At 38.6% G+C, this 27,842-nt stretch overlaps 4 protein-coding genes across 14 annotated transcripts in view; 2 read left to right on the top strand and 2 right to left on the bottom strand.

The window, feature by feature from the left end:
* Positions 1–12: 12 nt before the first annotated feature.
* Positions 13–9,486, bottom strand: Spas (spastin). 7 transcript variants are annotated; one of them, XM_078179062.1, is made up of 9 exons: positions 9,353–9,486; positions 9,110–9,164; positions 7,627–8,794; positions 7,389–7,559; positions 6,570–6,830; positions 5,115–5,467; positions 4,682–5,013; positions 4,299–4,609; positions 13–4,045 (listed from the first exon to the last, which is right to left on the bottom strand). In XM_078179062.1, the coding sequence occupies exons 3-9, from the start codon at positions 8,171–8,173 to the stop codon at positions 3,882–3,884; spliced, it is 2,139 nt and encodes a 712-aa protein (XP_078035188.1). In that variant the 5' UTR covers positions 8,174–8,794; positions 9,110–9,164; positions 9,353–9,486; the 3' UTR covers positions 13–3,881. The 7 variants fall into 7 exon arrangements, with proteins under 7 accessions (XP_078035188.1, XP_078035189.1, XP_078035187.1 ...); XM_078179067.1 differs by having other exon boundaries at positions 14–4,045; positions 7,627–7,900; XM_078179065.1 differs by lacking the exon at positions 9,353–9,486 and having other exon boundaries at positions 14–4,045; positions 7,627–7,900; positions 8,689–8,794; positions 9,110–9,243.
* Prp39 (pre-mRNA processing factor 39) lies at positions 9,477–15,740 on the top strand. Of its 2 annotated transcripts, none has more exons than XM_078179059.1 (12): positions 9,477–9,661; positions 9,910–10,034; positions 10,139–10,372; positions 10,447–10,917; positions 10,992–11,169; positions 11,244–11,494; positions 11,576–11,701; positions 12,484–12,632; positions 12,717–13,122; positions 13,193–13,357; positions 13,431–14,104; positions 14,188–15,740. In XM_078179059.1, the coding sequence occupies exons 1-12, from the start codon at positions 9,613–9,615 to the stop codon at positions 14,480–14,482; spliced, it is 3,123 nt and encodes a 1,040-aa protein (XP_078035185.1). In that variant the 5' UTR covers positions 9,477–9,612; the 3' UTR covers positions 14,483–15,740. The 2 variants fall into 2 exon arrangements, with proteins under 2 accessions (XP_078035185.1, XP_078035184.1); XM_078179058.1 differs by having other exon boundaries at positions 9,910–10,058.
* Positions 15,726–20,745, bottom strand: LOC144469127 (uncharacterized). Its single transcript, XM_078179057.1, has 3 exons — positions 20,315–20,745; positions 16,498–19,978; positions 15,726–16,143 (listed from the first exon to the last, which is right to left on the bottom strand). The coding sequence occupies exons 1-3, from the start codon at positions 20,513–20,515 to the stop codon at positions 15,992–15,994; spliced, it is 3,834 nt and encodes a 1,277-aa protein (XP_078035183.1). The 5' UTR covers positions 20,516–20,745; the 3' UTR covers positions 15,726–15,991.
* A 798-nt stretch (positions 20,746–21,543) lies between these two features.
* Positions 21,544–27,842, top strand: part of Snap25 (Synaptosomal-associated protein 25kDa) — a 47,026-nt gene continuing 40,727 nt past the window's right edge. For 2 of the 4 annotated variants that reach the window (XM_078179072.1, XM_078179071.1), the window contains exon 1: positions 23,854–24,099. The gene's annotated coding sequence lies outside the window, so the exon portion shown is untranslated. Of the gene's footprint in view, positions 21,674–23,851; positions 24,100–27,842 lie in introns of those variants that run through there. The other 2 variants (XM_078179073.1, XM_078179074.1) reach the window with 2 other exon arrangements.

Genomic DNA, 27,842 nt, shown 5'->3' with positions numbered 1-27,842 from the left:
ACTGTAAGAAAAAAAGAAAACAAGTAATATAACAAGTTTTTTAAGTACATACAAGGTAATTTTATTTTACAGCCGACATACTTTTATAATAATGTTAATGGTAATCATTCAGTTCAACTAATGCCAATATTTTTCATTAACAAATTATTTCGTCGAACATTTAAAATATTTACGACTGGATGACTGACGTAGAGAAGACAATATTCAGATTATCTAACATAGCATAATAATTTAGTGCTAAGTACAATCATAGCAACGTTTTAAGAGCAACAGAATATTTTTTAAAATATAAAACGCATAATTTTAAAGAGGAGAAATATGCAGTGTTGCATTGATCCAGTACAAAAAAAAGTATTGCCAAAAAAGTATATATATAATAGATGTTTAACTAGAAGTACAACCTTTTAACATTTATAACCAAGACGTTACGAGATAATAATGCACCAACCTTGTGACATAATCAAACTGAGTTTTTCTTTAGGGTACCACAGCAAATGGTTCCCTTAAAAAATTAGATGCGCTAGAACAATTTGTACTATACACCTTATTATGATACATACGAAACATGCGTTCCTCGATCTCGATCATACCAGCGGAAAAATATTAAATAGGATACTTTTGTATTTCTGTACAGTAGTAAATGTAAAACTATTGGATTACATTTTTAGATTACTATTTAATCGCAAGGTTGTCAATGAGTATATATTCGATATTAATTAAATATGGATGTATATTCCTTTTTTTCCTATCGAACGAACAACACTTCCGATATACAATATATTAAAGAAAAGATTTACTCAACAAAACATTTTATTTGCGATCTGCTAATATCTATCTCTCGTTTTACGTAATTCATTTTTAAGCAGTCTATAATACTGTTTGAAAATTCAACTTTGGCATTCTCAGCTAAAATAGAATTCATTGCAGAGAAAGATATATATTATATATACAGGTTGTTTATTTTATCCAGCACATTGAGATATCTTCGTTATGTTTGCTAATATATAAAAAAAGTGCCAGGACAGGTTTGTTTAGTTCAAAGCTAGGAATATTATGGTTTATGTTTTTTTTTTCTCAACATATTTGATGGTCGCCGCTATTTTTTGCACATTAATCCTTATTTTTTAGAACGTATGGTGTTTATCAAAACGAATTCAACGATCTGTAACACTACGTCCTTTAAAAAACAAGGATTAATATGCAAAAAATAGCCATGACCTCCAATACTCGAAAAAAAAGCTTGAGAGAAAAGAAAATATAAATTCTAATATTCTTTGAAGTAAACAAATTTGTGTTGTGGTACATTTTTTGATATCAATAAAAATAACGAAGATATTTCAACGTAGAGAATAAAATGAAGAACCTGTAGATATCGTTTAAAAAATGATTTTTAAGTGTTCGCGATTCACTGCTTTGCTGTTAGCTAGGCGAACGGAAGTTGCGGCTATATGGATTAGAAACTGAATATAAATATACGTGCAAACATTTTCCAACAATCCACTCATGTTTTACAAGTTTTTTAAAAATTTAAACGGCATTAATGTTCGTATCATTATTATAATAATTATTATTATTATTACCAGGTCTTCCTTTTACGAGTTGTTATAAAAGTAGCAAAATAACTTAATCGAGGCTGAGCGTGTTTTTAAATATGGAAGGCCAGGGATGTAAATAGTTATCCATATGTATATATAATGTTATACTCATACTGATAACAGTCCGATGTGCAAGATCATCGAAAAGATTCGATTAACGCCATTACTCTACTTAAGCATATAGAATAAAGTGTTTCAACATGCAACGCAACTTTACATAACACAGATACAATATTAGTGCAGATACAATATAAGTAATAATTGTATATAATGCAATTAAATGTGCATGGCACTGCACTCTTTGAACAAAAACGGTGTCGTATTAATTTAACGTTGAGTGTTTAAATTCATTAATCAAATAAGTAATAATCCATAAATGAGCAATGCATTTACCAAACTTAACATATTCTCGGATCTTACTGCTACAGCAAACTTATTTGGCATTGTTTATATCATCAGTTCTATGTTCCTTGCATTCTTAGAAGACAATAATAATAAATGTGCACTTTGTGCTGCAAATTACATTTTACAACTACGATGTTTTTTAACATTCTATTATCAATTACAAATCACAGGGAAAATCTAACAATGAAACAGGTAGATTCTGTACTTTTTGTTTGCGTGGCAAGACATATTAAATGGAAGAAAACAGCGAAACTTCAATACGTGCCACGTGTATATTACACGATTCTCTAACTGTATTTATAAATTAATGTTTATCTCTGTCAATCACACCGGAGAAGCTTTATGAACTCGTTGCATCAATCTCATCGAGGTGATAGATCATTTAAAAATCACTACCCGAGGAAATTACCGATTTCATGCTTCTCGCAAACAAGTGTACGTCAATGTCCAAGAAGGACTACTTTTTAAATGAATTTTAAACGTGAAACAAAGTCACACCAACATTGAAGCTTATCAATACTGTGTTCGAATACACGTACAATTTTTATTTCTTTAAATTATTGATTATATCGTAAAAGCACAATCACCATTTGTTTATTTGAGCATTTGAAGCAATAGGTGAATATCAAAAAACATCTGTAAAAATGGACTCGTATGTATATATACATACACGAGTTCATTTTTTGTTCTTGATACCATATACATTTATTATTAACAGTATTTCTTTCTTTTCTCCTCTTTATCAATAATATGTACTTATAAATATTCTCAATTTCACACGATTCAAGTATATCTCCAGTTCGTTGTCTCATAAATCCTGATAATTTTGATGACCATCCTCATACCACCTTTGCTAAGAGACTTTTTACCTACGCCGTTTCTCTTATTTTAATAACTATCAACTAAGTATTTTAAGATGTCGTAAAACATAACAAGATTAACACTTTTGATTGCATGCCAAATCTGTTCAACATTCTCTTGTACAAGATACTTTCGCAGTTTTATTAATTTCTTCCATGTGCATCCAATAACTATACAGTCGACTAATCCACGCGTTCCCAATTACAATAATTGCTTTTTTATTATCTGATTGGACGTGTGCAGGTTCCATGTGCAAAATTGCAGCTTTCCTACCGATATTGTTTTCTTTTCAATTTAATTGTGCTCGATTAGTAATGAGATATATTTACATACAATTGTCTCTCTTTTTGGTAATAAAAGTGCATTTTTTAAGATTGTACCTTCTTTGCGTTGTCACAATGTCGCGGCATTCGAATGTCGGGCCAACTATCTTTGAAAATTACTAGTTATCGATTACACGAAATAATAGTTAGTTAATGAGAGAGAACTACATAATCCGAAACTATATAAGAAATTATATCTTTTTCTACAGTGTAAAGAGACGTAAAAGAATTATAGCTGTACGAGAACCAATACAATGATATTATATGTATTGGAATTCTAATATCTGCGCTGTCGCGTGTGATACTTAATTCTATCTATTCCTGATTACTGGATGGAGTATGGAATGTATTACACACACAAGCGCGCGCGCGCGCATCTAATGCGTGTAGTATAAAGCTGTTTAATATTACAGCTTCGTAGCCGCAATATACGATTTAAAAAACACGCATACCAAGAGTGTTTCACTTATCGTAACGCTTGCTTTCTCCTCTATACATAATAGATGTTGCCATTTTGTAAATGAACTTCAAAAATGTTCGAAGCCGATGTATATTTACACTTTGTAATAATTAATATCGCAGAAAGTTACTTTTGTATATAACTTGTCGTTTATAGTTGTGTCTCTGTCTCTCCTTGGACTGATCGATACCCGAATTTATCATTAAGTGTTACGCTATTACAGCGGTTCCTCAACAGTCATAGACTTACATCACCGTACTCCAAACTCCATTTCTCGTAGGCGGCCAAGCTAGCAGGAGACACCGATCTGCGAATTCTTTTTAGCGAATCACGAAAGTCCTGCATCGTGATGTTTCGCACCGAATTTAGGTCCAGCTCCTTCACTTGATCTGGATTAAGCTCTGTACAATATCAATAGATCATATTATGTGAACAAAAACACTAATAAGTATTTGGACTCTTCAACTTTCAACAGTAAACCTCCTTTTCTCTACCATCTATAGTTTTTAAGGAAACGCGGGACCATTAGTCCAATTTTTTTCTTGATAATGTTAATTATGTTCGAGAGTTAGACTGTTTGGCCGAAACTCTATTATCCATTCAGTCTCAGTTACGTGCAGTAAAAGGATATGAGAACTCTATTTAAGACCTCACCTCTGATAGGACCAAGCGCAGCATCTTTTGCCAAGCCAGTCAGATCACTACCAGAATACCCTTCGGTTAAGATTGCCATATCGTTCAGTTCTTCCGGCGTCAGCGGATCGTTGTGCTTAGCTAGAAGTCGTTTCAATAATATGATTCTAGTCCGTAGATCAGGCAGCGTGACGTACACTCTTTTCGTAAATCTTCTTAAAGCAGCTTCATCTAGTTCTTGGGGTCTATTCGTAGCAGCCATAACAAGCACCCTTTCCTCTGGATTACATGGTAACCCGTCAAACTCGACTAAAAATTCCGTTTTCAACCGCCTGAACAATAATTATCGATGAAATGAATGCTTGAATTGTGATCTTAACATTTTAGTTACATGTGAAACCTACCTCGAGGCCTCGTGCTCGTTATCTTTGCGCTCGCTTAATAGTGAATCCACTTCGTCGATAAAAATCACAGATGGCTGTAGTTCTCTTGCTATAGCAAAGAGAGCTCTCACTAATTTTTCCCCTTCGCCAACGTATTTTGACGTCAGACTAGCAGCAGATATTGAGAAAAAGGTAGCGTTGCACTGAGTAGCCACAGCACGGGCCAGTAACGTCTTCCCATTGCCCGGTGGACCAAATAATAGGAGTCCCCTGGCTGGTGTTCTTAGACCGGTGAATAATTCCGGTCTTAACGAGGGTAGAATCACCATTTCCTGTAAAGCTTGCTTCGCCGTCTAGAAGATAACGAATATATCATACTTGAAATAATTATTCGACATTTAGAAGACTGAAGACACTCTGTACAATGAACTATGTAAATTTACTGCGACCAAACCTCTTGGCCAGCTATGTCTTCCCAATGCACAGCTGCACCTCCTTCTAAGATTTCATCGATAATAACTTGTGCAAGTTTTGGATCTACACCCTTTAAAATAGGTGCTTTTCTAGTAGGCGTTCCTCTATTACTATTTGTTGCAGTAGGCGTGCCTGGTCTTCTTATAGGCGAACCATTTCCAGGTACTGATAATTGTCTTTTGACAGAGGGTGGTGTGGATGTTGGTTTCACCGGCATGACTCGATGACAAGATTGTACCGGCGGTGACCTTCCCATGCTTCTCGGTAAGGTTTGGCTCTTGCTTATGGCTGTACCGACTCTTTTCCCAGGGACAGATAACTTTCTTCCAGATGCTATAACAATACGACAGAATTAGCGGAATGCAGAAAATGCGAATTACAGAACAATATTCACTATCAGTATGCAGAAAAAATTTGAAACAAGTCTAACGTGGAGAACTATTGCAAAGAATAAAATACAAAACAAACGTGTTAAAACTCAGAGAATACTACATGTTAAAATGTAATCAAAGTTAATGAAAAAATGATCTGAATTGCTTTTAACAATTTATATGTGACTGTGTAAAGAGCAAACACCGTTGATATTTCACAAGTGTATCAGTATAAGGAACGTTAAGAATGTATATGTGTAATCATGTTAAAGAATTCCACACAACATTAAAAACATGTACAAGACTGAACGCTTGTATTATTTTCTAAACAGTAAATGTGTCTTAATCCTTTGCAGCCAGCAGATTTCGCTCTTGGAAGTATCAGCAGGTCAGAGCAAATCTAGCGTTTCGCAGTTACTTTTTGCATACAGAATTTAAAGTCCAATATATGGACATTTAAACACAGAAAACTTGTTGAAACTGATCACGAACCATAGAGAACTATAGCGTTTTGTCATTGTTGCATTTTCCGAAGATTTCCGCAGCAGGAACATCGATTTCAACGACGATTTAAGAATGTCTCCGCTACGGGGACACCGGCCGCAAAGGGTTAATTGCAGACAACTTTGTGTACCATAATATAAAATAAAATGTTTAATGTGAAGTTATCAATGTATCTTTAAAGAAACTTTCCAAACAGAAGTTTGTTTTTATAAAAAGCAAATCGTCGTGCAAAGGACTAATCTTCCACTTCTAGATACAATATCACCCTTGCCTCGTATGCATACATTTTTCAGTTTCGGAGAAATGATTAGAACTTATCAAAAACTTGATCCGAATAAATACTATGCTATGCAAATAAGAGCAAAACTACTATAAATTTAGCAATCGTTATAACAACATTTCTACGTTTACCGCTAAACTACATTAAAAAATGGTACAAATGCGTATAGTGACAATGGATTAGAAATAACACTTTTAAAGAAGCGACTAGTACAAATATTACGCTAATAGATTTACAAGAAAAGTTTTCATGTAAGCCCAGAACTTCAGACAAACAGTACCTTCAGAATGGGCACAATAGTTTTTTGGTGAGCGTGGCCTTAACTTGGGAATTTGGGTACATGTATTCGGCCCTATATTCACTGTTTGTGTACTGTTTGTATTTTTTGTATGATTTGTATTTAAAGAAGATCGAGTTGTTTGTAGTGTGTGTAAATTGCGACGAGCCCTCAGATTCTTTCCTGGATGTTCGGTGTCCGCTTTATTTCCAGGACCGTGACACTCATTGGAGATATCCATGTTTTTCAGCTCACACACACTCACTACAAAAAGGAAAAACATTCTCTGCCATGCTGCAGTAGGCTACATAGCTAAGTACTGAATCGAACTCAGAAGTTTCGTCAACTTTTGTTCAGAAATTTTCAAACTATTCGACTAGTATTAAAGTATGGAAATGAGCGCGCGCGCGCGCGGGCGGGCGTACAGCTATTAGAAATGCTGCTATATGAAGTCTGGCTACTAGTTTGTACATTAATATTTGCACCGCTTATGAAAGAATATAATGTGCCAAAAATCAAAAATTGTCAAAGAAAAGGTAATAACGCGCGCATGCGTACACGCACATATACGTTCACACGTAGACACACACGCTCGCACACCCATACGCGTAAACATTATAAACAATTAACACATGGGCATGCTAAATACATTAATCGTGTATTATTCCTGAAGCTGTTACCAGAATTCGATCTAACGTTAAGGTACTATAATAAAAGGAACTTTGTGTTCATAATATTAAGTACAAGATGTGCATGTTGTTAGGTAAAAAACTGGACCAGCTCGAGGAATGTGATGCTTATCAATGGTATAAATCTACAAACCAAGGAAGTCGAGTCTGTCCTTTGCCATTGCTAAGTTAGTTCGCATTTTATCATGCAATCTTTGAGCATGTTCCCACACTTCTCCACGGCCACCTGTGCATTCCACGGCAATTCCTTTCTCCAATTCTCCAATACCTTTTTTATACAGTTCAATTGCCATTTCCTTTTGTCCTGAGAGAAATTATTTCCTGTTAGTAAATTCAATGAGACTAAAAAATACAAATTATAAATATAATACCTTCATTATCCTCATCGATTTTCAGTGCTTTACTAATGAATTCAAAAGCTCTACGGTGATGATGCTTTTGTTTCGCTAATAAAGGATCCCCGGGTCCAGGACCCATAGATCTCCTGGGCATTTGCGACATTCCCTCTGACTCGGTTTGCCCAGAATTAGTCCGACTATTATTTAAAATATCTGCAGACTTCTGACCAACCACGATCTCCAATTGGCAGCTTTGTTTAGAGGTTTGTCTTCGTTGGATCAGTTGAGACGTGGATGTGTACAAATACTTAAACACCACAAATAATTGATAGAGAAGCGTTCTCATAACGTTGAAAAGCAGTATCAAGGGGAAAGAAACAATGTAGAGATTACGTTTGTGTACCGACGGTTGAGGGGTTTCGAGAGACCGACGAGTGTGATGGCAATGATTGTGGTGATGACTATTACAATTGATTGTGGTCGTGGTTTTGTCGTTATTTTCATTCTTGGTCACACAAAGCTTTTTCGGCGATTTGGTGCCGAACTTACGGATTGGACGCCCGCCATCGCTGTAAGACATCTCCTGTCGCGAGTTTTTCAATATGTGTGTTGCACAAATCACTCTTGTTATTTTATTGTTATCGTCGAAAACTAATTCAGGCTAAATGATACAGCGCTAGTCCCAACATTGCGAGAACATTAGGAGAGAGAAACGATTATCAACCCGTCTTACACCATTTTCTTCTATCGTTTCCTTTATAAATTCTTGTCGAATCTCAACGAACCGTTCGTTCGAAAAATGATCGACGTGCTTTTCGTAAGGATCTTTTTCTTTGAGGAAGACGAGAGGAAAGAACAAGAAGACTCGGAATTCCGAGATACTCGGAATCGACGTGTTTCGAATGAAATTGAGCTGTTCGTAGTCTTTAGCATCGCTTGTTTTGATTCGCGTTTAACTCGAATCATTAATGTATAATAACATCGGTTTATGGACATTGACATGCGACGTTTTACAAAATCATGTACTCGATAATATATACATAGAAAAGAAGTTTGGATTCGGATGCACCTCGACTTGTATAAGTGTATACTCACAGAATGATAGATTATCCCATGCACATGCGCTCTTCACCGTGATTCCCTCACACATACGTATATTTTGATGCTCCCTTTTTTTATGATTTCCAAAATTTGATATCACCTATACACATTTATAATTATGTATGCACTAGGCTATGGCCTAATCATGTATGTATGTAATGTGAACATCAAGGTTAAATGCAAATCTATATCTACAGTAATGCACAGATAGCATACAGTTATACGTATTAGAATAATTATGTTATCGTTACATATACGTGCTACGAATAAAACCAATTGTACAAAGTTGAATCTGTATAAAACAGAGATGCAATAAACAGTGCTAATCGCTATCCTTCGTTTAAGTGAATGTAATTCAAATATAACCAAAAACATTAATGTTACTAAATATATGTAATAGATAATTTGCACTTACAAACGCAGAATGTATTTCATGTTCCGTGTCTTACGTACACACTGAATACATTTCCCTAGAGTGGAGAAAGACAACTGAATTTCGTATCTAATTGCGTGGGCTTTGCTTTCGGGAAAAATTATTCTTAATCTTGGTGGGAAAAAAAAACAGTCGATAAAGCTGATTAAATTGCGCGGGTTCCGTAACAAAGACAATACCTGAATAATGACAGATATGTGCATACATATATACATACATACGTACATACATCTATTGGTGGTACAACCGGTTATTTAAAAAATTTCAGTAAAATACATCTGAATTCCATGAAAATACATAGGAAATAGAAGAAACGGCAACTGCTCTGCAACGAAGTATTTATCAATCGATGATAAACCGGTTTCGGCAATTTATTCGTCGTGTTAGTACAAAAGAGTGTCGCACAGAGGGTCCTTGCAGTTCGTCGCCGCCATTTTCTCCTTTGGTTCTGCGTTTTACATTCCAGAGATTGCTGCGAGAGCAAGATGTCGTCTGCGAGTGGTGACGAGACCGAGATTGCTTTAATTGAACCCGGTAAGGAGATGATCATTTCTAAAGAAACTGTATTCGACGTTTTACCATTATGTCTTGCATTCCTTTTAATGGTGTGGTCGTACGAACATCGTCAAAATGGTGATGACGCACCCGGCGGTTCGTCGAAGGCCTGCGACCCGCCATTAAAATGAATGGCGTCTTGTACACGCGTGTAACGTGTAAATATTCCGGTCGCAAGATAAGCGATTCAATCTCATGTTCAATTTCATGTTTGATCCATTGTTCAGTGCGACGCACGAGATCAGGCCGTACCCGTAAAACGGCCGTCGTGGCGAAGAAATCGCCCGTAAAGAAACTGTTGGCGAGAGCAACACGTTCGCCCAAAAAAGTCCAGGAAATTGAGGAGGTCGAAGTGCGTAAGCCCGACGACGATGCTGTAGATAGTATTTTCTAGTTATCGAACTTCTGATTGGCAATATATCGAATAAAAATAATCTATTGTTGCAATGTTTTTAGGAGGAGGAACCTGTGTTCCAAGGTGAAGTTATTATGGAAAGCATTCCAGAGAATGGAGTACAGAGATTCAGTGACATAATCCAACAACACCACGAGGACGAATCATCTATGTTGCAATTGGAGCTAGATGATTCAACTGATACAGCTGTCCATGAAATTAATATGAATCAAAGCATGCAAATCGAGGAAGATCAAGAAAATGTACCTGATTCGGAAACATCCGAATCGCAAATTGTAAGTGATACACAAACTGTTTTAGAAACAACTCAAACTGTATCAAATAATTTGACGGCATCATTTTTTGTCAGGACCATGCTACTGTGGTGTCAGATCACATGATCATAGAAGAGGGCAGTATGGACAAGGTGGACATGTTAAATGATCAGGAACAAATAGATATGGAGGGACAAGATACAAGTAACGATGACACAAATCAACGTGTCTTAATAGACTTCCAAGAGGTTATAACCGACGACGGGGAACACATAACACAAGTCACTGAGATTTTGGAGTCAGAGGAAATCGAGCCCGAGAACGTTCTAACCGAGGATCCTGGGATTGAAGTGATGGAAGTGGACGATTCTCAACATGAAGTAACAGAAGTAATAGAGGACGTTACTGAAACGTTGCCCGACCGAATAGAGACAACGGAAATGTCGGAGATCGCTGAGGTGATCGACACCAGTGCAGAATGTTCACCTCAGAGTGCTATAAAGAAGACGGAACCAGATACGGAAGCTGTATCTGAGGATGAGTTGCCAACCGAAGCTGCAGCAAAGGTCTATTGCAATAAACATCTTGAATAACGTACGAAGGCGGACAATTCATTACAGTTATGATTTTGAATGTATAGGAGCCTGAGACGGAGGCAGTGTCTGACGAAGAATTACCAGCAGCAGCTCCCGCAGACTTGGGAGAAACAGAGTCGGTCTCGGAGGACGAATTGCCGCCGGACAGCGAGAAGAAAAAGAAGAGCGGATTAAAGGCAATGAGCAAAACTCCGGAAAAGAAAAACAAAGTCGAAGGTGGAAGTAAGTACGATAAAACGGTAACTCATGTTCGAGACCGAGAATGTTTTAATTAATGCATTATTTTCATTTCGCAGGTAAACGTAAGTTGAATGCCGAAGGAGAGTATGATCCTAGTTCACCGACATCTGAAAATAACGATGAGACACCGGCAAAAAAGGTGGCGCTCGCAACCGAGACGGATGCGGGAGACCTTAAGCAAGAAACTAAACCAGCATCACCAAAGAAAAAGACTTTACCCGAGCTGGAAAAGTATTGGAAAGCTGTTAACGAAGATCCCTCTGATTTTACGGGCTGGACATATCTTCTCCAGTACGTTGATCAAGAAGTAAGTAGCAAAGCTTGGAATTAGTTACAGAACTCTTCTCGTAACAGCAACAAATTTGTAACAGTGTATTATTGCTTTCAGAATGATGCGGAAGCAGCCCGCGAAGCTTATACAAAATTTTTGGAGCGTTATCCTTATTGCTACGGTTACTGGAGAAAGTTTGCTGATTACGAGAAGAAGAAGGGCAACCCGGAAAATGTCCAAAGGGTGAGTCGACTCGTTTACCACAGTTATTAGGCTACCTTTCATTATAATATCATTTAATTAACGCAATCTAATGAAAATAGCTCGAGTTAGGAAGACGCGTGGGCAGTGTGCACGCACGTAAATATGGTTTTCCCTTCCAACAGCCTAGCACGTCTTGCGGCACCTATACGACTCTCTCCGTTTACCAAATAGCTAGTTACTTAATTATTCTGCGATATCTACAAATATTATTGCGAACATTACTGTTTTACATAATACCGTTTATACCGATATTCTACATACAAATACGTAAGTCAAGCGAAGGCTAGTTGTTTCAATTTATAGCGATACATTTTATCGTGCAAGAAAATTATGTGTGTGTAATATTTACTGTAAGCATTTGTACACATAGCTTACTACAGAAAGTATTGTAACTTAAGCATAAGATGCGGTATACCTTACTTAATGTAAGTAAGATTGGGTTGGGTGTTAAATCAAAGTCAGAAACAAAGACTTAGGACGTGAACGTGCCAGAGAGGGAGCAAGAAAAAGTGGCGGAAGACACAGAGGCACCCAGATCGGAACACTCCTTGACTTTAAGGTGAATGCACAATGCTCTGCAATCTCTGTGTTAATTAAATACTTTTATTTACAGTACGCGTACGATACGTGAGTATACGTTGCTAAAAAAAACCGTAATGCTTAACGAAAGCTAAAAAAAAAAGAAATAGGTATAAGTCTACCCGCCACCAGCCCAATCAGTTGTAAACTGTTCTAAATGTGATTGCAAATCGTTACCACAGGTATTCGACCAAGGTTTGAAAGCAATTTCGCTCAGTGTCGACCTTTGGCTGCATTACATCAACCACTGCAAAACTGTCTACGAAAAGGATGAAGAAAAGCTTCGTGAACAATATGAAAGAGCTATTCAAGCATGTGGTCTTGAGTTTAGGTACGAATTCTTCTACTTCTTCTTCTTCTTCTTCTTCTATTTACAAGAAATATGTGACTGTTTTCTTTTCTTTTTTGTCTCCAGATCTGATCGTCTTTGGGAAAGCTACATAAAGTGGGAGCTCGAAGGCAAACGACTTAGTAGAGTAACAGCCCTGTATGATAGGTTGCTATGCACACCCACGCTTGGCTATATCTCTCACTTCGACGCATTTCAAGAATTCGTTTCCTCAAATTTACCGAATCGTATTTTAAGCGTTGATGATTTCCTTGCGCTGCGTGCTGAGGTCAAGGCACTGTTGAAATCCGATGACAATAGCACTACCTCAGCAACAGATGATGCACCACCCGGCGAAGAACCTCCGCCTCATGAACTTCCGCCAACTGATGAAGAGACTCGTGCTATTAGAGAGAAAATAATCAGTAGTAGACGTAAAATGCACAAGGCTAATATCAATGCCGTTGCTGCTAGGTGGTCCTTTGAGGAAGGTGTAAGTATAGTATGGACGCAATCGATTACATATAACGGTTCGAATATTAATTGTCGATTCTTATCAACAGATTAAAAGACCGTATTTCCACGTGAAACCTCTAGAGCGATGTCAATTAAAAAATTGGAAAGAGTATTTGGACTTTGAGATTGAGCAGAAAGATCAGAATCGGATAATCATCTTGTTCGAGAGATGTTTAATAGCATGTGCTCTTTACGATGAATTCTGGATGCGGGTGAATTGATTTTCTCTTTTTTTAAGTTGTAATTAATTTCGGCAAATTTATGCATATCTTTATTTGTTTGCAGTTTGTTCGTTACTTAGAATCGTTAAAGGGCGACAACGTGGAGAAGATAAGGGACGTATATTCCAGAGCGTGCATGGTGCATCATCCGAAAAAGCCAAATCTGCATTTGCAATGGGCGACTTTCGAAGAGGGTCAGGGTAACTTCGAGAAAGCTGCGAATATATTGGAGAATATCGACAATGTGCTACCCAATATGTTGCAAGTAGCGTACCGTAGAATAAACTTGGAGCGTAGGCGGGCGGACTTGGACAAAGCTTGTACATTATATGAAAATTATATTAGCAACAGTAAGAACAGAACGATTGCGAACAACATCGCGGTGAAATACGCACGGTTTCTGTGTAAAGTGAAAAATGACGTGGACAAAGCGATTAAAGTATTATTAAAGGCCACAGAGAAAGACAAGGACAATCCGAGACTTTACTTGCAATTGATCGATTTGGGAATGCAGAGGACCCCCGTCGACACGCAAGAGATTGTAGGATATATGGACATGTTCATAGAACGCGAGCACGCCGACCTCGAGCAACGAGTGCTCTTCGCACAACGCAAAGTAGAATTCCTCGAAGATTTCAGTCCGGACATTCGGCAAGTGTTGAAGGCACACGAACAATTCCAGAAGTGCATTAAACAGGCAAAGGAGCGAAAAAAGACGAAAAGCGACGACACGAAAGCGTGAGCATCACGAGTTACCTACCTTGATTAATATTTTTGTAATACTTATTTTTGTAACTCATCTAATAACTATAATTTCGCAGAGATACTTCTCCACCAAAGAAAGTTAAAACTGGAGACCAATCGAGTATACCGCCCCCGCCTTCCGTCAGTTCACAGTCGTCTTATCAATATAGCAGTGGACCAAGCGGTCCTTATCAGTCGCAACAGCAGTTCCAGAGCAGTCAGTACGGTGGTCAAGGTGGCTACCAGCAAGGCTATCAACAGTATCCACCCCCGTCGGACCCGAACTACGCCAATTATAATTGGCAATACGGACAAGGTGGTCCCCAAGCGTACGGACCTTACAATCAGTGGGGATCCTACAATTATTATTAGTGTAATACATCCGATGTTTTATCTGTACCAGCTTTCAATATGTTACCGTGTCTATTGTACATTTTATTATCCTTGCATTTCTATCGTCCGAAAGACGAACGGAAAGGAAGGGAAACGAAATTCTTTGAAGTTTCAAATGACACATCAGTGACCTGACACGAATCCTAACACACGCTATACGTCGATACCGAAGCCTCCTTTCGATACTACCAACAAATTCTTTGCATGAATTTCTGTCGTAAACGTATGTCTAAGTATAATGTAGCAGTATCAGTGGATTTACGACTATTGACAAACATACTATTACGATTGCGACACGATAACATGTAGCAGACAAAAAAAGAGGAAAGAATGCCATAACAATACGACGAGTGAAGTAAACTACGTTCAATACTATCAGAGTACGTACTATGAAACGAGAAAGGGAAATAATGTTTTGTATCTGTATTGAATTCACACGATACAATGACGCTTAGGTGTTTTATTCCGTGACGGTTGTGTTATTTTCTCGACAAGGATACAGTAATTCTCAAATTTTGGCCTTTGATTTGTAACAAGCATTCTCCTTTACGCGCGTATTTAGTTCACGATTACCATTAGATTCTAATGTGCGTTAATACGTATCGCTTCGAACAACTTCTTAGAAAATATATCTATATAAATGGGGAGAGTAGATTATTCGAGTACACTAGGAAACTCACGTAAGCGTACTTTATGACATATTCACGGGTTAAATATTGTTAAACGTTTGTCGATACAATTTTTATAAAGGAGCAAATTTAGGAACAGCGACTGAGTTTGTGCTATAACGCAATCAGTTATAGAGGGATAGATTGTTGGTACAAATTAAATTCTGAGTTACGGATATGCATGTCACATTTTACGTTGCAATCATGAGTTTCTTTCCGGAGTTCAAATTTTCCTCCGAAAAATGACCCGAGATGTAGGTCACACACATTAAAATACATTGTTTGCGTATGTGAATTTTTATAATTTACAATAAATGAAACTTTGAAAGTACGCAAATCAATTTTCATCGTAATAATGTACTGTTTGTATTACTTCAAAAAAAGTTAAGGTAATATATTTGTGACTGTCGAAAGAATATAATTTTAAATTTATGAACAACGTTTTACTTCTTATTATGTGCTGATAAATAGTTAATGTCTTCTAACATCATGTTCGTAGAATAACTGGTTCTTGTGATTCTGTTTATGAGAGGAGAGTAAGAGGAAATAGAAAGTATTTGTAACAAGTATCCATTTTTTTATTACGAAAGCATTGCTAAACTTCTATGTAATTGCAACAGTGGAAGTTCTGTGCGCACTTCCAATTCTTATTTATTACAATGTCGAGTTGCGATAACGGAACATCTGTAAACGTTTCCTCGCATTCTAAACGATAATATTTATACCACATGCGTATCGAGTTAGTAAAAAAAAATAATTTCATTTAAGATAAGTTAGGTTTCATCAGAGAGACGATCAGCATCAAATGATGCTTCTTTTATCATGCTACTAGTGCCGTTGATGCCTGGAGATTCAATCCACAGGTACCATCGCCTCTGTACACTCTATAGTATCCTTGTTCACCCCATCGGCTGCCCCAGCTATTCTTTATAATCCAATACGGTAACTCTTTTTTGTGGAAGATAGGATACACTGGAAAAAAAGAAAAAGATCATCTATGGAGACCTATCTTCATTCCTACAGTAAGTAGTAACGCGTTCACGGGTTGGTGTGATGTGATGATCATCCATGAACTGCTGTACAAAATTTCTTTGAAGTGAGTAAAACAAGGCAAATGTTGTTTAATAAATTATCATTAAATTCTAAAGATTTGCAAACAAAGAGTTGAATCAAAAACTACTTTCGCTCATATATAAAACGAATGAATTTCATTAAAAATAGATTTCGATTTACATTTGAAGTCAGTATGTATTGTACGAAATAGTAAAAAGAACTAGGACTTCTCGGATAGCGAATTATCTGAAGTTCAAAGTACTCATCGCTTACCGCTTTTACCATATCCCACTATTAGAACGCCGTGATCCAAATCGTTCGGGCTGCACATAAATCGGAACGGATGCGAAACCCCGCCGATGTAAAATTGCATAGCATTAGCATTAATGGCAATAGAAATTGGCCCGTTTTTGACTAGCCACTTGGCCATGTCCGTTTCATTTGACGAAATGTTTCGAGCATCGACAACTTTCACGATAGCTTTGCTACTGTTGTATACACACTTTTCGTTTCTAGCATCGTACGGATAATCTGTTTCCAATTCGAGACCGCCTAATTGCTCTATGGTCCTATAAGCGTTCTCCATTTCCCCACCTTCGCATCCTGCGTCATATCTATCGCAATCTACCAATTCCTGTTCGGACAATGACAACAGCTTTCCATGATTGATTGCGTATTGACTTTCCACATTACCGGTCACGGAAAATGCCCAGCAAGATCCACACGCACCTTGATTTTTGACAGGTGTTACCACGTTACGGTCACGCCAATCAAATTTCGCTGGCAAATTGATGTCCGGTATCTTCGCCTCGGATAATGGTATCGCGTTTTCGTGTCTCAGATCGGGCCGGTAACCCAAATACTTGGCTTTGAATTCCTTCGGTGTCAAGTCTGCAAACATTGTGATCCCATACTTAGCTGTGCCCTGCTCGGCGTCCCGTAACTCCTCTATCAGCTTTAGATTTCTTTTGAAAATTTCAAAACGAGATTGCTTCTCCTCGATCAAGCTGTAGGTCTTGTTGTATTCTTTCAAAAACTTCTCAAACATGTATTGCTCCTTAATGTCCTCAGCAGTTTCCTCGGCAATTTCTAACATTTTTTTATTATAGTCGACTCCACGCAACGTTCGCTTTTCACGATTTTTTAGGTCGCAGTTGATGCTGATGCGCGGAGACTCCTTATCTTTCCATGGCTGGAACAATATCGTGAACAGGCATTCCTTGATATCACTGTCTTCCTTTAATTGGCATTGAGTTTTGACGCCACGAGGACAAGTGCTAGTACCCAATTTAACTTTGATGTTATATAATAATCCTGGCACTACTCGTTGAGAAGCCTCCACAATATCTACTATCATAGGTTCGTTAGTGCCTTCGGAATTTTCGGAAAATTTCTGCAGTCCTTTATTAGCGAGATTTTTTATTTCGGGATCGTTGACGTCTATACTATTTGGCGCTCCGACAACATCAGACTTTCTTTTCGTTCTTCCCTTCTCTTGTTGGTTGCGCACATTACAATCTATGGTAATTTCCGGAGACCCAGTGTCTATCCATGGTCGAGACCAGACAGAGAACAAACATTCCTGGATTCCGCTTCCTTCTTGCACTTGACAATTGTCTTTGACTCCCTTCAGGCAAGTGCTTGGACCTACTTTCGCCCTTATTTTATATAGTGTTCCAGATACTGTTTGCTTCGAAGCTTCAAGTATTTCTATTATGATTAGTTCGTTTGTGCCTTGATAGCCTTCTGATAATTTCTTTAAGCCTTTGTTTGCAGCCTCCTGTATTTCTGGGTCGTTAATATCCGCGTTCTGCGGTGCACCTGGTATGCCAGATTTTCTTTTGATTCTTTCATTGGAGATTAGAAATTCACCTCCATCATGAACTGATCGTTTTTTCTGGCTGTGTAAATTGCAATTGGTGGTAATCTCTGCAGATCCTTTGTCCACCCATGGTTGAGACCAGACAGAGAACAAACATTCTTGGATTTCGCTTCCTTCTTTCAATTGACAATTGTCTTTGACTCCCTTCAGGCAAGTGCTTGAACCTACTTTCGCCCTTATTTTATATAGTGTTCCAGATACTGTTTGCTTCGAAGCTTCAACTATTTCTACTATGATTGGTTCGTTTGTGCCTTGATAGCCTTCTGACAATTTCTTTAAACCTTTGTTTGCAGCCTCCTGTATTTCTGGGTCGTTAATATCTGCGTTGTGTGGTGCACCTGGTATACCAGATTTTCTTTTGATTCTTTCATTGGAGATTAGAAATTCATCTCCATCATGAACTGACCGTTTCTTTTGGTTGTGTAAATTGCAATTAATTTTAATTTCGGGAGACCCGTTATCTATCCATGGTTGAGACCATATAGAGAACAAACATTCCTGGATTTCACTTCCTTCTTGCAATTGACAGTTGTCTTTGGTACCTTTCAGACAAGTGCTTGAACCAACTTTAGCTTTTATTTTATACAACGTTCCAGATACTATTTGCTTTGAAGCTTCTACAATCTCGGTTATAATAGGCTCATTTGCACCTTGATAGCCTTCTGAGAGTTTTTTCAAACCCTTGTCTGCAGCTTCTTGTATTTCTGGATCGTTGACGTCTGCCTTCTTTGATGCTCCAAGAAGTGTTCTCCTATTCCTGTGGAATGTTTCCGATTCATTTACAGTAGGATTTGCAGATACTTTCTTTGGTATGATAACTTCTTCTCTAACTTCTTCTCTATTTGTCTCTGGGTTCGATTTTGCTTCCCTTGTGGGCAAATCAAAGTCCTTCAAAAATTCATTAAAGTCTTTCACCTTGTCTTCAAACCCCGGAGGTTTCGTATTGTCGTCGCTCTTGTTCAGTGAAATCTTTACCATGGGATGCTCTGTTACTTCTGGTTGCTGTTGTTCTTCTACTTTGGCAGTCGCGACATTAGTATAATTATCAAGAATATTTTTCAAGTTTTCCAATGCTTCTGACTTTTCAGGATCAACTTCTTGTTTTTTTGGAAGAAGTGTTACAAGAGATTCAACACCTAACGTTGAATAGGGATTAATATTACTGTCATTGTCTATACTGTTGCTCAGAGTGCAATTATTTTTCGTTATTCTACGACTAAGCTGCTCCCAAGGCTGCTCCTCAAACGTTACCAAACACGTCTTAACAGGAAGACTTACTTGTACAGAACATTCGGATTGTTCTATCGCATTTTTCAGACAATCAGATTCTCCGATACGTAACAAAATACGGTACTGAATTACGTTGGAGGATGGTGGAACAGCACGAGTTACTTTAATAATATCAATTACTTTGTGCTTGTAATCATTCTGTACAAATTCATCTAATGACTTAGCTGCCTGCTCTCCAAAAGCAACCAGACCAGGCAAATTTGGATTGAGTTCGTAAGGACATCCTGGACAATAGTTTGGAGTGGAAGCTCTCATAGCAATAAACGGTTTCTCATTATGATCTCCAGTTTTTTGAATCTCATGGTCTAGTTCTACGCTTTGATTGGTAGTAATTTGCTTGTCCAAACTTTCAATAATCTCGTGCTCTTGAACTTCTTGCACTTGTGCATGAGATGGCTCATCCTGTGGCAATTGGGGATACAGGTACATACATTGGATGGACTCTCGCAAGACATTTATGCCACCTTGCTCGTGTTGTTTCACCTCAATAGTACATGCCTCTCGTGGACAAGGCTCCAAAGATTCCTTGCACACAGGAGTCAAATCAAACGTGAGTCTGTATATTACGTATGGTGATTCATCCTGAAAATTAGAAGATGTATAGATGATAGATAATGATATAGTTAATGATATGTACATATATATAGCATACATAGTGTGTGTCACTTGATACAAACGTTCTACCATTATCTATTGTTATGAAATTTTCTAAAAAGGATACTAATCAATTTGTTAAATAATGAACCTATTATTTCTCGTTACGAATAATATTAATGGTATAAATTTGAACAGCAATATCAGATACCATACCTTGCATATGTGTGCACGGCAATACACATTATTTGTTTTACAAATTAAACGAAAGTTTACAATAACCATAAGGATTTATTTATGAAATAAATTATAGAATGTACATACCAATTTTTGCGCACTAATCAGGTTACCGCCCTTGTACGTATGATGCGTCGGAGAATCCTCGTTCAATGAATTCAAGGCACTTCGAATTAATGGTTCCGGTACATTTTGCACTGGCTTGTTTCCGGGGCCACAAGATACGAGGATCGAATTCAGGAGAAACAAAAATAGAAAGCGCGCTACGCATTTCAGAAAGCCTGCCATCTTTCCGAATGCACGTTGCTGTCTTGGTCTTGATTTGACTTCCACTGACGCAGCAGCTGACTCTTCCCTCAATCCTTTATATGTATAGCTACTTCTTTGTATCGCTCAATCAAAGATGCTAATCAATCTCTGGCACCTTTATGTGTAATTGGTAAACAGCACGAACGAGAAAATTCGTAGCATGTTCGTGAAGTCGGCCATAGATCGTCGCAGAATGAATTAATCGTATAATTTCAACGTCTTAAAATAGAAATGAAAGATTGGGTAAAAAGGGGTAATCGCCCGCGTTAAAAAAAACTATGTTTGTGATTTCCATACATGGCTCGCAACGTCACGATGCTTACGTACCCATACAAAAACGTTTTTTTTTTTTATTCACACCGATAAGATAAATTGTATAACATAGTTTAATAAACTTATGCACGTTAAGAGATAATAGTACAGACTTTGGTACAATATAATATCGGTCAATATAATAACGAAGTTAACATCAGCACATATGTATAAATATTATAGTTTTTACAACCTTACCGTATACGTATAAAAGAAGAAACACGTAGGGTCCCCGAACTATTAATATGCGTAATTCAAAATATTTTGTTTATTGTTGCAATGAAACATTACCATGCGATATTGTTTCGGTGCATTTATACGTACCAAAAAAAAAAATGTATTAATGACATAATAACAAAGTCGATATTAATGCGTTTTTGTCTGTAATTAATATCAGACTAAGCAAAGTTAAATCACGTAATGTAAAATATTTGAATTTCTGTTCGATAAAATCGATATTGCTTATACGTGCACCTGTTTATACATTTCATGTTTGACAAGATGTTTCTTTGGTTAAGTGTGTCTGTTACATAACTCACGATTCACAACGATGTTCCATTTCGAAAATGTACTTATTACTTCCAATTTTTAGATTAAATTTGAAAATTTGTAAATATTTACGCAAGCTCGTTCTATTCACATTTAAGCTTTCCCGCCGTTTTCAAGGAACGATGCGACCGTTCCTTGATTTCCGGTTGTCAGAAGACCAGCAGCAGCTGTTCCACCGTGTTGATCATCCGAGATAGCTGCGGTGTCCACGAGAAATACCACACTTTGACTGCGACAGTGTATTGCCGATATATGAAACGAGATTGACTTTTATTGGTAAGTAAACGCATTGCTTATTTTGATTTATTTCTACCGAAATTCTCCGTTCAGATACGAAACGTGCGCAAAGTACTACATTGCGGTAAAATTGTTGTATCGATTTTCTGCTTCGTTCTAGCTATCGTTTCACCTAAAGCACGTACTGCGTGTTCTTAAAAATGTACCGGGATCGTTATTGTTCCCGTATTCCTGTTCCCTCGTTCGAGCTTCTCGACCATATACTTGGCGAACTTGCACTTCTGTTTAAGCCGTGTCCCCTGCCAAACCCGGTTAGGCGTGTTTACGTCTGATCTGACAGATACTTCCTCATTCTTTTCTTCTATGTCACAGTCATTTCTAGTTTCTTCATTTCCTGTAAAAAATCTATTTTGCGTAGCATACTTACTGTTACAAAAGTGACAGAAAAATGTCAAACAAGGAAGAACAATCTCACTGTCTGAATAAATCTTTTACGAGTATGATACAGTACATTTTTTATGTACACGTACTGCTGTTTTACAAATCACATTACATTCTGTGGTAAGATAAACAAGAGCAGGACACTGTGTGCAACCTATCTAGAAGCATGATGTTTCAAGCTGCTGATAATAAAATGATGTATTATTTGACATGGACGTATCAAAATGATCCAGAATCGTTTACTTTTGGCACGAGTGTAACTGAATCTTATCGTATTAATCGCACACGTAGCTCGGTTGTTTCGGCAGACCTTCTCGACCGTTGTACACGTTTCGTGACAACCTCGCGTTCTTTTCACCAATGAATAATTGCTCGACACGATCAGAAATATCCGTTCCGCTGTATAATTCCTTCGCATTTGAAAATCTGCATGAGGCGCTGCAACAATTCTAAATCGAACCAAAAGTTTCTGCCTACTTATTGATAACTGAACTCGATTGTCGATCGATAGATGGTGCGGGGCAGGTTAGAAGAAACGACGAAATCTTTATTATCTACCCTATTCGAGATCACATACCTTTCGACACGATAATAATGGTGGCGCTTCTGGTCAGTTCTCATTGGTCGATTTTGTTCCGGGCAGGACCGTATCTACGCAGACTAAATCCGAGGAAATGCCTGCTAATTATTTCTCCATTCTTACGCTGTTGTACTTATAATCGTCATTGCCATCGTTGTCTTCGTTAATACAGCAATGCTTGTGAAAAATCTAAAAGACGAATGAAATTCAATATTTTTTAAGAATCCCATTCTTCAACTTGTTCCTGGAAAAGTCACGTGGTTTTATTGTGTTCCGTTCGAATCTCAACTGAAACTGAAATAGGCCGTGGTTCTCAAATTATCTGCGTTCTTCGCTGATTGTCGACAATCGAGGGAACAATTGTTCATGTTGTAGCGGAACCATCAAGAATCATGCGAACTTATTGAACAGGTGAGACGATCGATATTTTAATGTATTTCCGCATCTCATGAGTCATGCGTGCGTCATTGTAGTCACGCAAACCGCGGACCATCTTCCGATCGGTGCGTGTGAGAAGAAATACATATATCTATTCTCACGTCATGCACGAACTTGTTTGCAAGCTGTTCTTTGAAAGAAACGTTAGCTGATTCATTCCACTCGTATGTTGTAATTTCAAAGTAAGCGGGAACAGATTATAATTTACAAGATGGTCTCACAGATTCACGACAACTCGTTTGTTCATCGGAGAAACGCAACTCGTAGCTACCGCTATCGCGGTATAAATTTAAGCTCTGACTCGACGACAGTTTCCGAGTTCTAATAACTACAATAGTTTACCGCGAAGATCATGTTTACTAAAGAAAAAGTTGTTTCGAATGTTTTCAGGAATCGTACGTTTTAATAACTCATGTTGTTCGCTCGTGCGACAGCAACGTCTCGTACAGTCTTTGGCAGGCCGTACGTCGATTAAAAGATGAATTTCTCTTTGGTATAAAAATAGGAATCGACAATAAAGTACAGTGGCGCACATATGAATTCTGTCCCCTCCGTCACATCGAAGTTCGATATATGCATCGAGTGTCACCGCGTTCCCGCGTCTTTATATTGTATCTTCGTAATGGCGCGTTCGTATTGGTGCTTTCCATTGTCGCGGTCGCGAGGATAGTCCATCCCTACCATCGGGGCGGCTACCGTACCGAGGCCGCGACGGCGGCCGAGAGGTTCCGAAGTTTTGCGATCATCTGCGACTGCGACTGCGACTGCTCAGTGCTCACTGCTCGTTGTCGCTGCTCGCGGTGTCGGTCGGTTGACTAGCTATTCGAAACTCGCAGGGAAAACCTCGACTTCGTCGAGTGCACAGTTTTCCACCGGTTTTTCCATTTGCTACACGTCAGTGATCAGAGTGATAGTTCTCGTTTTACGTCGATCTTTCGTATCAACTGAAATCTTTGACCGGCGCGGCGGGGGCATCCGTTGAACGGAACCGCATCGACGAGTCACGGTTAGTAACAATCAGTATGATATAGTATGGTCCCGATAAAATGTAACCTTCCAGCTTCCACGATCTTACGACATCTGGCTAGGGACCTATTTCTTGCAATACACCGTGTCCTGGAAAGCTCTGAGAATTTCCGTGAAAGTTTGGCACGTCAACTAATGGCTCTTTCGCGTTTGATAGATCGTTGCGTGCTTGATAGAGATTGAATCGATGCGACCACAGACCCAAAAAAACGTATTCTTGTACATTCTCTTGGCAACTGCCTAACCATAACCGTAACCGTAACCGTAACCGTAACCACCACCCTGTTTACTCGGATCAGTTGGTACGTATATAACTTCTGGGGAGAGTAGACTTAAAAAATTGTTTTTAAGAGGGATGTACCATTTTCTGCCTATGTTGCGACTGTAACTGTGGATCGAACTGTTTTTCAAACGTGTTCTCGTTCTCGCGCGTGTTTTCCGTGCAGAGGTCGCCAGCCATAGATTCGAAGCTCGATCGTATGATCGGTTCCATAGTGTTTATCGGAGAGCAAATCAAGATACGGATATACATTGCGGGTACGTTCCTTCCGTGACAGCTATGTACGTACATACGTAAAGTTAAGATTAACCTAGATTGCAAACCAGCCTTCTTACACTTGACACGTTTATGGTTTTCGAGGGTTGTTCGCGTCCTCGCAACCTACTAAACCAATTAACTGCGAGAATACGTGAAATGGTTGTTCGAGTGTCGAAAAGGGGAGTAGGCTTCGAAATCTATGCAGATCGACGAACGTCGGACAGTTTAACTTCTCACCTTTTTACTTTTTCGACGTCGTGGTTGGTCGGGTGTTAGGAAGGTGTCGTTCGACGATACGAAAGGGAAATTAGCGAATGAGCGAGTGTACGGCGGGTACATTTCTCTGGCGACAGTTTCGATTTCCGTGACCAACTTTCAAACGGAGATGACGTCGACTGAACGTTTCTTCCCACCTTTGGGAGGAGAACCGACAACATTATTTATTGATTTTTTAATGCTGGACGTGTATGCGCGTTGTCTAGTTGTCTACTTGTCCGTCGCGTGCACGTGAGGGTACAGTGGGAGCAAAAAAGGTGTATCCTATTTTCAGGGTCGTTTTAATCGAAGAGATTAAGACACGCTGTACAATTGAGACGAAAATCTTCTGAAATTCTCTGCGCGATTTAAGCCCTTGGAAATAAATCTCAAAAAGTAATTTAGAAAAAGTTCAAACTTTTATTTAAGCTAGTTTTCGAAATTCACGTTCTTCGAATTCTGCTTGTCGAGCACTGCTTTGAAATTTAGAAGTTGACTCGGTTCTGACAGTACTAAGAGTTTTTACAGTTATTTAGTTGTTTTTAGGGAGTAACGACATATTGAAAAATATAGGCGTCAGATCGTCCATGGTTATGGCAATTTTCTCAGAGCTCTAGAGAAGATGTTCGAACATGTTTCCCGCGTACGATTGAATCCGCATCGCGTGTAGATATTGCAGAAAGAAAAATAGAATAAAAGTGGCCGATGGAAATAGGATACTGGGCGTTAATAGATTGGCAAAATGTCACGCAACAAACAGTTTATGGGATTTACAAGATATTCGTTCGCCTGTCCAAACGGTAAAATTCCGTTTGAATTTCTACGGATTCCAACGTCGTAGTTTTTATAAAAAATTCAAAATTCGTTAGTCTCGAAGAAAAACCGACAGCGCGTTTGCGTCGCATAGTTGAAAAAAATTAACAATTAAATATTTCAACTTTTTCGGAATATTACTGGTCAAGTCCTTCAAGTAGCGTGACTTTATCACATAGAACTGTTTTGTTTACTCGAAGAGCGAATAGAATCGATCGAACAAATTCGATCGTTGTGTAGAAACATCTAGGACATTCATTCGCGTGCGAGTGACAGTAAATAGTAGAGCGAACTGTATACGTATACATTGTATACGTAGATAGTACACGTAGATGTACAGATACGTGTATGTATGCGCGAATCTACGCGGCCAGGACTTCGCCCGTTGGAATTTCAGGTCATCGACAGTGTTAGGCGACCTGGTCAGCTTTTTTTCAGTGGCAGTAACAGCTGATAGTCATTGATAACGACACAGAACGTTACCACGCGCGCGCGCACGCTATACAGGTGCGCGACAGAGTCACACGACGACGACGACGACGACGACGACGACGACGACTGAGCATGACTGATTGCGTTTTTGGTTTCGTTGTATGTGCAATTACCGGATGAGGAAACGCTCTAACTCGAAAATATTGTTCTCTACGGCTTCCAACTTGTTTACACTTATTTGCGGTTGCATTTTGTTGCCTCATTGTGAATTCTAATCGTTCTGTGCGCTCCAGGGAACTCGTTATCGTCGCAAATCGCGATCCGACTCCACCTAATGATCGGACTGCGGATCTTTATGCAGATTCGCTGTTCCGACCGAAGGTTGCGGCAACATTGGTGTATGTCGACTACTGTGCCTGGGTTTGCGTCGACCCTGGTTTTCGGAACCGTAGTCATTTTCTATCAGAAACACGCATTGTAGTTCAGTCTCGTAGAGGAGGGTTTCGCGGGTTTCAACTTTCAACAAATTTTTTTGTCAATATCCGTGTAACAAGCGGTTTGCAGAACGTTTTTCGAAAATGTACGAGTAAGGTGTTCAAATATGTGAAACATCTAAATGTTGAAATTGATGACAACGGTAAAGTATTTTTCGTTAGCAGACAAAACAGAATAGATTTGCGTAACGTTTACTGTCGCAACGTTTCGTAAGTCTGATCGTTGTTGTCGTAGCAAATTTTCATTCCTAACGTTGTACTTGATTCTTTTGGTTGATAAGATGACCGGCTGCATAGCAGCATCACTGTACACTGTTATCTCGCTGCTATCGATGCTGATTTATTCCGAGTACACGAAAGTTGGTTTACGTAGCTTTGGGATAGTCACAGGTCCCAGTCTTATCTTGCGTTCTCGAAGCAACGGACAGCGGGTTATCTAACGTCTCCTCGATAATAGCCTCGGGTAGGCCTTGCGTAATGAAGGTGTATCGTTCTTGCAGTCTACCTGTAATCGATAACTCGCGGATTTCTGTGAAAGCCAACCTAATTAGAAACATATCGTTTTACGGGTACAAACATACTTCGTCTATGTTTCGTAGCCCGCTATATTTCTGTAAATCCGTAAGGAATGAAACTAACTTTAACTTTATTGCTGCTTCCCGCGGTTCAGAACATTTTTATCTTGCAATCATCAACCATAAATATGGTATTCGATTTAACTGTTGACACTAGTCTTCGTATAATTGTCACCCAATAGATGATTTGATGCAGCAGCGCTGAATATCGATCTCAAGAAATCCAACGAAATTAAAATTCATGTATAGAGGGTAAAAGAAGTATTTTTATATTTAGACCAAGAGATATAAATTTGTTTACGTTAGAGGATTTAGTTTGCCAGACAATGGATAATTATTTTCTAAATGATGTTTCTGTGAACGGTCCTGATTTAACTGGAAAGCATGTTTTTTTAAAGAACGCGGAAGGGCGTGTCGTCAACAGGATGGTCGGGGTCGCGTTCCTTTCGAAATAATGCTCGAGCATGCGGTGGTTATCGATTTCCCACCGCCTATTTCCCTCGAACGCTCTTACATTTTCGTTTATCGAACATTGATATCTGTTTGTGGGAGAGGAAGAGAGAGTGAGTGGGAGAGATAGAGAGAGAGAGAGAGAGAGAGAGAGAGAGAGAGAGAG

The sequence above is a fragment of the Augochlora pura genome, chromosome 4 (assembly GCF_028453695.1).
Source record: "Augochlora pura isolate Apur16 chromosome 4, APUR_v2.2.1, whole genome shotgun sequence".
Classification (NCBI taxonomy): Eukaryota; Metazoa; Arthropoda; class Insecta; order Hymenoptera; family Halictidae; genus Augochlora; species Augochlora pura.
Note: the sequence above shows the minus strand (reverse complement) of the source record. Positions and strands in the feature narration are given on the sequence as shown.

Coding starts and splice junctions, on each gene's coding strand:
- Prp39 (XM_078179058.1), top strand. CDS start 9,613: ATGTCGTCTGCGAGTGGTGACGAGACCGAGATTGCTTTAATTGAACCC. Junction 10,059..10,138: donor GTAAGCCCGACGACGATGCT/GTAGATAGTATT, acceptor CAATGTTTTTAG/GAGGAGGAACCTGTGTTCCA. Junction 13,358..13,430: donor ACGATGAATTCTGGATGCGG/GTGAATTGATTT, acceptor ATTTGTTTGCAG/TTTGTTCGTTACTTAGAATC.
- LOC144469127 (XM_078179057.1), bottom strand. CDS start 20,515: ATGGCAGGCTTTCTGAAATGCGTAGCGCGCTTTCTATTTTTGTTTCTC. Junction 19,979..20,314: donor TGATTAGTGCGCAAAAATTG/GTATGTACATTC, acceptor TCTAATTTTCAG/GATGAATCACCATACGTAAT. Junction 16,144..16,497: donor AGTGGGATATGGTAAAAGCG/GTAAGCGATGAG, acceptor CTTTTTTTCCAG/TGTATCCTATCTTCCACAAA.
- Spas (XM_078179062.1), bottom strand. CDS start 8,173: ATGTCTTACAGCGATGGCGGGCGTCCAATCCGTAAGTTCGGCACCAAA. Junction 7,560..7,626: donor AATCGATGAGGATAATGAAG/GTATTATATTTA, acceptor AATTTCTCTCAG/GACAAAAGGAAATGGCAATT. Junction 5,014..5,114: donor AAGACATAGCTGGCCAAGAG/GTTTGGTCGCAG, acceptor GTTATCTTCTAG/ACGGCGAAGCAAGCTTTACA.